The sequence below is a fragment of the Maylandia zebra genome, linkage group LG19 (genome assembly GCF_041146795.1).
Source record: "Maylandia zebra isolate NMK-2024a linkage group LG19, Mzebra_GT3a, whole genome shotgun sequence".
In the NCBI taxonomy this organism is placed as follows: domain Eukaryota; kingdom Metazoa; phylum Chordata; class Actinopteri; order Cichliformes; family Cichlidae; genus Maylandia; species Maylandia zebra.
In genome coordinates this window covers 4,970,533-4,983,206 of record NC_135185.1, presented here as the reverse complement: position 1 = coordinate 4,983,206, position 12,674 = coordinate 4,970,533, and the positions used below count along the sequence as shown (strand labels likewise).

The following is a 12,674-nucleotide window of genomic DNA, read 5'->3' as shown; positions in this document are numbered from 1 at the left end:
TGTGAGGATCTGCTTGGGTATGAGGAATGTAAATTTCAAGGTCAGAGGGTGAATTGTGTTTGATGCCTTGACATTAGAAAACATTGTTTTAGCTCATGGTGCATTCAGGCTTTCCCTGAATATTACTAACAGGAAGGAATAATAAAAAAAAATCACATTCAGACAACACCCGGCGCAGAGCATTGAGTAAAAAACATGTAACTCCAGAGAGTTACAAAAATAAAGAAATATTCCTAATTTTGAATTAAAACATAATAAACAAACACAAAAAAATCCTCCCAGAATCAGGAATTATACCCTGCTGTCTTGCAGAACACCTTGTGTTAACCACACACACATAAGCACACACACACACACACACACACTCCTCATTCCTCTCTGCTCCTGGGTAATTAGCTGATTAGCTGCTTAATTAGCAGCATGTAATCATGGCGATGGATGAGCTGCCTAATTGAGGAAGTGAAGAGAGGAGAAGGAGCGTCTCAGTGTGGAGGGTGACATTCTGTCTCTCTGCAAAGAGTCTCTACTGAATACAACCGAGCAGATTAACATAGAATGAAAAATCATCCGTCCAGGGAAGAGAAACTGTGGAAAGATCACTGTTGGAGCAGAAATGAGTCAAATCTAGGAGCAGAACACGAATATAATACGTCCGGCACCTCTCGTCTTCTCGGGGGAGAAGCTCATGGTTGTGTTTGCAGGTGGAGTTGAGGAAATTTGATTAGAGCAGAGACAAACTGAGTAGAAACTCTGAAATGTCAGTAAAATATAACAGGAAGGGGGCGGATATCTACCTTTATTCTCATGGATTTAGTTCTTTTAATCATAGAGGAACCATAAAAAAGCTTACCTAAGCAACACTTTGTTGCTTAGTTGATTGTTCTGATTATTGAGTATAATCTGAATACTAGTAGATCAGATCAGTTTAAGTGAGTACAGTGGAACCCCGGCTTACGAAGACCTCATTTAACGGAAAATTCAAGTTACGAAGGCACTTAACGGCAATATTTCTGCCCGTGGTACGGCAAAATGCCCGCGTAGCGAAATAGATAGAATGGAAAATTATAAAAAAATTCAATTCAATTCCATAATGTTATGTACATGTACACATACGTATGTATGCATGCATACGTATGCTTTCTTCAACCTCTGCCACCTCCTCCTCCACCAAGAACTTCGTCTTCAGCCAGCATCGCCTCACTCCAAAGGCGATGGAAAAAGGTGCTTTGACATACAAAAATTTTGACTTACGAAAGACCCTCTGGAACGAATTAATTTCGTAAGTCGGGGTTCCACTCTATATTCATTTTGAAGCTTCAGCCTCAGAGGTTTGGACGTCATTGTGTTGGGTTTTTGGATGATCAGGACAATGGCGCATTAAGTGATGAGCTAAGGTTATCATGATTGATTAACTGTGTGGTTGCAACAGATCCCCATCTGATCTGCTACTGCTACTGACTCAGTATAATAAAATGTTGTTGCTGGAGGTTGGTGACTGTCGCTAGGTGAAATTTGTTACAAGAAGGGTGCTCCACCAGAAGCATTACACCTGAGCAACTCATGGAGACACAGCTTCAAATTACGAGTAATTTAAAGGTGTAACAAAACAGTGATCATTAATTAACCTGTTTTTGAAAGCTAAGCTGTTGAAGTGTGTATGACCATGCTGTATTTATTATAGAAGCCCATGTTATGCCTCTGCACACAATGGGTTTGTACCAGTGAAGTAACATAAAAAATTGTACTTTGTAAAGTAAATTATTTGTTTTGACTAGACTGTAACTCCATTGAATCACAATTTTTCCTTTCTCCTCCCCAAGTCAGAGCTTCACTCCTTGTTTCTGTTCTCTCCGTACTGTTGGACATAAATATTTTATCCTCCTGCCTTTGACCGTCTAGACATTGTTGTCTCAACCTTGACCTCCTCAACATTTGTAATGTCGGAACCGATCCTCTCATAATTTGTGTCCGCATCACGTAAATCTGCGGCTTGTTTCCTGAAAGTTTATGAGACCAACGCAGGAGAGATACATACACAGAAATCCAAAGTTCCTAATTGCGCTGTGTGGGACATGACACGTGAAGTGGATTTAAATTCTTTAGAAAAACTAAAAACTATGGAGAAACAGCCCATTGGTTAGATAAGTGTCCTATACATCATGTGATCACATCGTGTGCACCGCCTGGGCCAGCGTCAGCGTCCTCAGTGTGAGGTGTCTGTGTGTTTGGAGGCTCTGCGGCACGCCAGCCTATCTGCGAGCAGTGGGAGACAGACAGACAACAGACTCACATCAAGAATCGTCTGATTGGCCCAGCAGGGGGGTCAGGGACGCCCACCGACAGCAGAGAGGATAGGAAAATAAGAGAGAGGTGGAGGATGATGAGGCGGAGGGGTGTTATTCTCTTCTTTTGTGCTTCTTTAGATAAACAGGGTAAGGGGGAGGTAAAGGAAAAAATGACAGAAGTAAATTTGTTTGCAGCCTGGTAATGTTGATTCTGAACACTTTATCACACAGCCACTGATTAAAAGCTGATAGAAAATACACATTTGGCACATACTAATTAGGGTTGTAGGAGGAACATAAAGATAATTTTGTGTGTAGCTGATCTGTACTGTGACCTTTTCTCGTGTAAAAGCAATCAGTGCAGATTCCTCCGTTAAAGAGTTTATGACACAAGGTAGTAAAATTTGCCACAGAAGCCAGCTTATTGCTAGAAAGCCATGTTCTCATTTTCATTATTGGAGACAATGCAGTATATTACAGGCTGACAGAGTATCCCACGAGCTCTCGCTTTTGTTCGATTTAAACCCATGAAATGTGCACATTGTCATTAATATGAGCAGCAGGGCCGTCGTTGTTGGTCTTGAGTGTTTTTTTCTTGAATGGAAAATTAAGTTATCCCACATATAATAAAAGTTTTTGTTCTGAGAGTTAAAAGTAATTACTCTATGACGCTGATATGGCAGATGTTTAGCTTTAAGTCTGCAGCGACAGAGTGGAAGATAAATATTAAACATAAATAAGAGCCAACAAATATTTTAGAGATTCAATTCACACATTGGACAGCTACTCCCATGATTGTTCCTTATGACTTATAACAATGCTTTGTAATGCAACCAACAGCATGGTACTGAAAATACTCCCTCTGATGCAATTTTCATACTTAAACATTCATCCAGTGGAGCAGATTGGACACTTTAGTGGGCCAATTTGGTCCTGTAATGCCGGTATAAAGGAATGTTTGACTGGTTATAACACCACTGTTGACTAGATAACCATTTCCACAGCAGCAGAGAGCTGGATAACTGGCAGTGGTGGGCGGGGCTTTACCGGGACGATATTAGAGATGCAGTCAGGTGTGAGAGTTGTCTTTTTACTCTCTGTTAATTTGGACATCTTTCTTTCTTCCCTTTCCTTTCCTCCTTCCTTCCTTCCTTCCTTCCTTCCAGGCGCACTACAGATAGACAAATTTCTAATAATTAAAAAGGCAAAATGAAATTCCACCCTAATGTACCGTGGAGACAGCTGCAGTCCTGTCCTATCCAAATATTCCTCAGAAATCAGCTGCGCAGGTTCCATGTTTTATATGACAAATAATTTTAATGAAACTCTAATCAAAATTTCCTCCCCTCGAGTTCTTTAATTTCGGCGCAGCGGTGGAAAAGTGTTTGGTGTTCGAGTTAGTCAATCTAATAACGTAGCCTGCTGTGGAAATTATCCATCTCACCTCAATCCCCCAAAATGTTTTTGGAACCCCGCTCAGAAAAGTCATCATTTCGTATTTTGTTCTGGTTTTTACCTTCACCAGGTGCTGAAATTTTGTTAAGCTAGGATGCCAGTCATCCAAATTCATTAGCTTATAGCTAAGAGCTACCATGAAGGTTAGCATGTCTGTTTTCTTCAAGTATGTGGTGCACGACCCAGAAAGCCTTGAGTCCCAGCATTCGTGTGGATTTTAACCAGGTACGTGGATGCACTTGCAAACCGTGCAGCCCAGGGCCATGAACAGTGGCATATAGAGAAGAGAAGTTGAATATGTGTTCAAGTTTCACCTGGCCTTCAAGACAAATACAAGCAGTGTTTGGGTTGTTAAAACGTCAATTATACAGTTAAGTCATTTGAGCTTAGTCTGTAGTCTTCTAAGCCTAATGACCAGACAGTATACAGTAGGTCATCTGTTTCTATAAGTACAATCTTGCATGCAGTCATCAGCCAACACTGCACACAGACAGCATCGATCTCCGCCCAGACAGCATCGATCTCCGCCCAGACAGCATCGATCTCCGAGTGAGAGGAAGGACGCTAGCATCAACTAGCTAGCCGGTCGTCACGGCAAAGCTACAAGAGCGTCTCTCAGCATGGGCCCGAAAAAAGTTCTGTCAGCCGAGGAAGGAGACGATATTAAGAAGTCGCTGGAGTTTATGACAGAGGAGATTTCTACTGTCAAACTGCAGCAGAAAGCCATCCTGGACCTGGTCGAGGAAGTTAAGGCTCTCCGCATCCAGAACGCCGAGAAGGATCGGCGGCTGGCGTACCTGGAGAACAGAGTGGCGGATTTGGAGCAGTACACCCGGATGAACGATGTTATCATCACGGGGCTTCGCATCAAACCCCGGTCATACGCCCGGGCGGTCGCCACTGACAATGTAGGAGGGCCAGGAGAGGAAGATGTCAACTCCACGGAGCATCAAGTGGTTACCTTTCTACGGTCCAAAGGTGTGGAAGTGGATTATAACAACATTGAGGCTTGCCACCCTCTACCCCGAAAAAATGACAGTGACAAACCAGCCATCATTGTGAGATTTGCAAACAGAAAACAGAAAACAGCACTGTTAAAACAAGGAAGGAAACTGAAAGGATCCGATGTCTTCATGAACGAACATCTGATAAAAAGAAATGCGGACATTGCCAGGAAAGCACGTTACTTGAAGAAACAGGGAAAAATTCAAAATACATGGACCACCAACTGTAAAGTATTCATTAAACTCAATGGAACACCGGAACAAGCCAAAGTGTTGGTCATCAGAAATATGGAGGAGCTGGACAAATACTGAGGTCAACTTACTCTGGAGGTATGAATACACATGTGACGTGACACACAACATGGCACAGTCCAAAAGAACTTCATCTGCATCCGGCAACAATATCAACATAACTCATTGGAATTCTCTTTATGATAATCTGGAACTGAGAACATTTTGATACACAGACCATAATGTTCTAGACTTAGAAAAGGATATAGACCCGGAAAATAATTTCTTCTACAACATCAGCTGTAACTGCTGCTACTTCACTGATGAACAGTTTAAGCACACCATCAACACGGAAAATAAATTATCAATAATCCATTTTAATAGCAGAAGTCTGTATGCCAACTTCAACAATATAAAGGAATATCTAAATGAGTTGGCAAATCCATTTGGAATTATTGCCATTTCTGAAACATGGATCAATGCGGAGAAAGGAATGGACTTTGGACTGGAGGGATATGAAGTGAATTTTGTAAATAGAAGGAACAAGAGTGGAGGGGGAGTAGCTGTGTATGTGGATAAAAACCTAAACTACAAGGTGGTAGAAAGTATGACAACTGTAATTGATAATTTACTAGAATGTATAACAATTGAAATTTATAAGGAAAAAGAAAAAAATGTAATAATTAGCTGTATATATAGAACACCTGGCTCTAGTATTCAAGTATTTAATGACTTCATAAAGGAAATATTCTCTAAAACAAATCAAAAAGTTATGTTTATCTGTGGTGATTTTAATATTGACCTGTTGAATCCAAAAAAGCATAAAATGACCGACGAATTCCTAAACACTATGTACAGTTTGAGTTTACATCCTAAAATAACCAGGCCTAGCAGAATTACACCACATTGTGCCACCTTACTTGACAATATTTTCACTAACAATATGGAAAACAACATTGTGAGCGGAATATTAATTAATGACATCAGTGATCACCTACCAGTTTTTGCAGTTTATGACACTAATTATAAGAAAAATCAGCATGAAGAACAACTGAGATACAGACGTGTAAGGACAGAAGAAACTATGACTGCATTTAAGAACGATCTATTAAATCAGGACTGGGACAATGTGTACAAAGAAGCTGATATTGATATTGCATATGGCATATTTTTAAGAATATTCATGGAGTTGTACGATAAAAACTGTCCAACAATAAAATACAACAGAAAGCACAAATATTAAGATAGACCATGGCTCACTAAGGGTTTACAAAATGCATGTAAAAAGAAAAATACACTCTATAGGGAATACCTAAAACAAAGAACAAAAGATGCTGAAAATAAATATAAAAAAGACAAAAATAAGTTGACCAATATTATACGTGTATGTAGAAAGGAGTATTATAGTAAAATATTGAACAACAATAAACATAATATGAAAGGAATATGGGATGTTTTAAACGGTATCATTAAAAATAATTCTGGACAACAAAGTTATCCACAATACTTTATCGATAATGGCAATATTATGGAAAACACTGCTGATAAGGTCAACAGCTTTAATCATTATTTTGTAAATATTGGACCAAAACTGGCAGAACAAATTCCTGAGTCACTGCCATCAGTAGACTGTAGTGAAAACCTGATTGATAGGAACCCTAACTCAATGTTCCTCACATCAGTGGAGGAAAAAGAAATAATTGACATTGTACACATGTGTAAATATAAAACATCTACTGATTGTAATGATATTGACATGAAAATCGTCAAGAAGGTCATTGAAGGAATTGTAGGACCTCTAACATATATTTGCAACTTATCATTTCAGACGGGAAAAGTGCCAAACAAAATGAAAATAGCTAAAGTTGTGCCGCTGTATAAAACCGGGGATAGACGCCACTTCACAAATTACAGGCCTGTTTCTTTACTACCACAATTCTCCAAAATCCTAGAAAACCTGTTTAATAAACGATTAGACAAATTCTTAGATAAATATAAATTACTCTCTGACAGTCAATATGGATTCAGATCAAAAAGATCAACATCTCTGGCATTAATCGAATCAATTGAGGAGATTACGAATGCTATAGATCAGAAACAGTATGCAGCTGGAGTATTTCTGGATCTCGAGAAAGCATTCGACACAATCAATCATGACATATTAATTAATAAACTGGAACGGTATGGGATTAGGGGGGTTGTACTGCAATGGGTGAAAAATTATTTAAGTGACCGGAAACAATTTGTGAAGCTGGGTGTCCATTCCTCATCATGCTTGGACATTGCTTGTGGTGTTCCACAAGGCTCTGTACTGGGTCCAAAATTATTTATTATTTATATAAATGATATTTGTAAGGCATCTGATATATTAAAATTAGTATTATTTGCAGATGACACAAATATTTTTTGTTCTGGGGGGAATCTAAAGGAGCTGCTGGATACAATTACTTCAGAAATGTGCAAAATTTAAAAATGGTTTAACAGGAACAAACTATCGCTAAATCTAAGTAAAACTAAAATTATCTTATTTGGGAATTCCCTTAGAAATGCACAAGTGCAGATTCATGTAGATGGTGTGGAAATTGAAAGAGTACTTGAACATAAGTTTCTTGGTGTGATTATAGATGATAAATTAAACTGGAAGTCTCATATAAATCATATACATAACAAAATTTCAAGAAGTGTCTCAATCTTGAGTAAAGTAAAACACATTCTGGACCACAAATCACTCCACATTCTCTATTGTTCCCTGATTGCACCGTATTTGAATTACTGTGCAGAGGTTTGGGGCAATACTTACAAATGTTCGCCATCATCAATCTTTATATTACAAAAAAGGGCCATAAGGATAATCCATAAAACTGGTTACAGAGATCATACAAATCCACTATTCTTAAAATCAAAAATTCTAAAATTCACAGATCTGGTTCATTTTCTCACAGCACAAATTATATATAAAGCAATAAATAACCTGCTTCCTGACAATATTCTAAAAATGTTTTCTAAAAGGGAACGGGGATACAATTTGAGGGGGGAATTAAATTTAAAACATCCTCGTATCCGTACAACATTAAAAAGTTTTTGCATCTCTGTGTGTGGAGTGAAGCTGTGGAACAGACTAAGTAAAGATATGAAGCAATGTCCAAGCATGGCGCAGTTTAAAAAGCGGTTTAAGGATATGGTTTTTACAGGGTACAGGGAAAAGGTAGAGATTTGATAGGGTGTTCTTGTCTAATATTTTCATGTGTGTGCGCATGTTGGTATGGGTATATATATATATATATATATATATATATATATATATAATTGTAGGTTGTGTATCCTTGAGGTGTTAATGGGGTTATTGAAAATGTGTATATGTGTGTATATACGTATGTATGGATAGATAGAAACATATATGTGTATATATTAAAAAAAAAAATTTACACATAACATATAATGTAATTGCAAGGAGGTATTTCTGTAGTCTATTGATACTAGATAGTGGAAAAGGGGTGGGATTAAATAAGCTTATGCTTCTTCCTGCTCCTTTTTGAACATGGACGTTATTTGGAGTTGTGGTTGCTCGTTTTCCTTTTGTTTGCTTTGTTCATTTGTCTCTTTTAATTCTATTTTTTTATACTTTTTCAACATGTTCAAAATAAAGATTCAATCAATCAATCAATCAATCAATCAATCAATCAATTCCATTATAGAAAAGTGATAACATTTATAAAATGTGATTGGCATAGAAGGTGGTTTTGTTGACCCATCCATCCACCCCAACCTCCGCCTTAAGCAGTCATTGTTGTTATGAAGCACTGGCTGAAGTTACTGTTGCTGTTTTACACGACTGCTAGAAGTTGTTTAATATTTCCACAGCAGTAAATCCTTTAACACAACCACTAAATTGTGTTTCTCTGCTCCTCTAACATTTTGTTTCTGTTTTTTATTTCTCCTTGCTACTTGAAAGATCATAAAAATGTGAACACTGGTATCGAATCTTAATTTCTGTGGACTAGCATCAGTTGTATCTTGATTTTTATTTGCTTTGTTCTCCTGGTGGAAAATCAGAGCTATTGCTTCTAACATATTAATCAGCGACGCCAAATATCATCTGTCGGGAGTTTGAGTCCAAATCTATCAGCGTCGTCCTTCAGAAAGCCTCGTCAGCTGAGCGGTAATTATCCAGCGGTGAAGAGCTGAACCACAGGAGGAAGAGATGAAGCATGATATCAGAGCAGTTATCCAGGCGGCAGAGGATCAGATCAGGCGTTTCAGCTCCCAGCAGGCCTTTCTGCCCCTCAGGAGCCTCACTGGTTTAGAGACATCAAAGAAGCTGTAAGCAGCCCAGTGCATGCTGGTCGATATCCAAACCAGCAATACTCGCTCTGCCGCTGTTCGCGCCTTCCTCCTCTGTCCTTCTCACTCTTCTTCTCTTCAGTTCACCTCATTTCTTCTCATGGTTTACTTCTCTTCGCATCTCATGTTCTCATGCTTCTTTTCTTCTCATCTTTTCCTTTTCGCAATTCTCTCATTGATCTTTACCTCTGTTCTTTTTATCCTCTGATGCACTCCTTCTTTGTTGCCCTTTTCCTTTTTCTCATTTACCTTTCAATCCCTTTCCTCTAACCTTTGCTTTGTTCTCTTCTTTTAATACTCTTGAATCTTGCTTTGCACTCCATGCAACCCCTTTCCTTTCCTTATACTATCTGCTTCTTCCTACTTCTTCCATTCTTCCTCTCCTCCTCTCCTCTCATCAATACTTTTGATTTCCATATCTCCTCAATAACGAGCGGTGGAGAGATGGACAGAATCATATTGATGTGTGTGTGTGCTTTTTTAAAGGGTCACGGTTGTAATTAACATACTGCTGCTCATTTGGTCAAGGTTTGCATCTCATACAGACTCACATGCAGACACACGCTCTCTCACACTAACAAACACACTATACATATCTATAACAGTAAACCAACACACAGACAACACTGTGCAATAGAACGTGTTCGCAAACGCACATTTTATCATCACAGTAAGCAGACACACCTATCTCCATATGAGGACACACACGTATAGATTTGCTACAGCGATTTGTAGGCGAGGTGAAAGCGTGGGTGCACAGATGTGGCAGCTCAAGTAATTTCCATCAGATTTACCTTCTCCCCACAGCCTCCTTCACTCTGCCATTAGTTTTCCAGATAGCTCTCAGTGAAAGATATGAAAACAGCGCTCAATGTATAAAATATTAGAATTGTCTTCTTGATGATCCGCAGTCACAGTTAAACCTGTTTTTCCAGATGTAATGTTTAAGGTCTGAGTGGAAAGAATGAATTTTATGGAGTTGCTGTATGTCTTCGGTTTTATGTAAATCACTTTCAGCTCGCTCTCTCTTTGCTTGATGTAGCTCGCACGCTCTGTGTAGTTCGATTGGATCCAGGCTACATAAAATTCAGGTCGCAGCTCCAGTTTGACCTGTGCGGGGTTGTGTTCGTAGTGGATTTCTCTGTGGAAGCAACTATGCCTGTGGTGGACGGGCTAAAGCTACAGACTGCTGAAATATAGATACATCAGACATGAATGTCAAATCAGTTAATTACAAATGCGTTCACCCGCTACATGAGGCTATAAGAGCTGGCCGAGTGGTGGAGTTACAGGCAGGTGCAGCCTTCTCCCCCCCACGAGCTCACGAGACGAAATAAGGCAGTTAAGGGTGGTCCTTCATGTGAAATAAACTTGATCCAAAGAGTAGAAGAAAACTTAGCGATCAATCAAAAAGAAAACCTAGCGTAGCCCCATGGCTAAGTGCAACACTGATTCCTCCTGAGGGACCGGCTATGCTAAAACTACACTCCTGGAGCTGTTATTGGAGAAGTAAACCATACATGTCCATGCTTATTTAAACCACATGCATGACATGCTGGCTTGATTCTTTAAAATCGTCGAGGTGAATGTGCAGCCTGCTCTTTCTCGGTTACTCTTGGAGTATTTTCCCATTCTTTTTGTCGGTCTCCCTTCCAAGCGTCGCAAGTCCTGGACAGCGAGTGTGAGTTTTAGCTGGGCAGAACTGTGCGGACGCAAAATTTGTATCAAACACCCTTAATGCTTCCCTTTTGTTTTTGTCTCTAAAAGAGGTTTAAACACTTTCCTTTCTTCTGTCTGATCCTTGCTTTGCAATCCAAAGTGTTTACTCCCCCTTTCACCTCCCTTTGAAGACTCTTTGTTCTTCTTTTAAGCAGTCTCTTCTGTTCCTCTTCAGGAGTGAAGTGGATTTAAAGACAGAAATCAATACTGGATCAGGTGCTATTTCACATGGATTCTGTGGATTTTCCTGCTGATACATTTCACATCATATGGAAGAAAAAGAGGATGTTTATGCAATTTAAAAAAACAACAGAATTTTTGTGTGTTTCATTTTTAGTTAGATTAGTACAATCTTGTTGTGGATCATCAAGGCTTCCGCGCATCATAAATCTCACTGTTGGCCAGTAGATGGCAGTAGCTCTCCACTGACTAACAAGCTGCTGCCTTCTTTTTTCCCCCTATCTTCTGTCAGTGTGTACATCTATCTGTGTACTCCCATGAAGGGCAACGTGCCAGTGATGGAGACATACGTGTTCAGCTCACTAGAGTCATTCATACCACTTCATCTCTTTTGATCTCTTTTCCTTCTGCTCGTTCTGGCTCTGTTCCCCTTTTCTTTCCCCAACTCTCAGGTTTTTGCTTTTGCAGTCTTGTTTCTCCTTGTCTCTTCATCAGTCTCTTCGTCACTTCTTACTTTTCACCTGTCTGCCATGCACTAGTGTCATTTTTCTTCTCCTCTCTCTTTTAAATTTTCTTTCCTCTCACTTCTTCCTCTTTTCCATCTGTGTTTTGATTTCTTTTCTGCCTTTATATGTGTATTTTTAAAATCTTTTCTTGTCTTCCTCACCTGCTTTTTTTCGGTCTTCCTGTTTCGTCTGTCTTCTCTTTCCATGCCTTCACTCTCCTCGGTGCATTTTTGCACATCTTTAAGTCCTTTGTTTGTATTTTCCTCCATATATCTTCCTCTCTCTTTCCATTCTCCTTTCCTCAGTATTTGTCTAAACGTGTGTTTACTTGTTTCATCCTGTGGGTCTCGTTTTTGTTCTCTCTCTGTCCTTGAATTAATTCATCTGGAATCAGTTCTTAAACACCAGCCGGGCGCTCCCTCGCTCCCCCCCTTTTGTTTTTTTTATCCTTCTCTTGTACTCTAATCCTGTTCTCTTCCAATCTGTTGCTTTTTTTCCCTTTTCTGCCTTTCCTCTCCCTGTTGCATGCCATTACCTGTTGGACTTCTCCCTTTCTTGGTGTGTTTTGATGTGCTTCTCTGCCATTTTCTGTTCAAACTGTTTGCTGCTTTGTTTTGCTCCTCTCTTCCTTCCTCTTTTTACACATTATCGTTCTGTCATCTCCCAATCCTCTGAAGTGTTTAGTGTGTGTTGTGTTGTTCTGATGCCTTTCCAGCAGGCCCTGGACATCAGCATTTATACATATTATTAGTTTTTGTTGTTGTTGTTTTTGTTTTTTTAAATCATAAACTGAATTCTCTCTCTACTCCCTTGTCCTCAGTATTTCGTGCAGCAGTTGGACGGGTTCATCTCGTGGCTTCAGGAGGCACTGGACAGCACAGAGAACTGGATTCAGCCCAGACAGGACCTGGATAGCCTGAGGGTGTACCTCGACACACACCTGGTGAGAGCAC

At 39.5% G+C, this 12,674-nt stretch overlaps 1 protein-coding gene across 1 annotated transcript in view; it reads left to right on the top strand.

The window, feature by feature from the left end:
• akap6 (A kinase (PRKA) anchor protein 6) overlaps positions 1 to 12,674 on the top strand; it is a 236,893-nt gene that overhangs the window by 51,828 nt on the left and 172,391 nt on the right. The window contains exon 11 of the mRNA XM_004554667.3: positions 12,542 to 12,664. Within this exon, the coding sequence (XP_004554724.1) occupies positions 12,542 to 12,664 (123 nt within the window). The remainder of the gene's footprint in view (positions 1 to 12,541; positions 12,665 to 12,674) is intronic.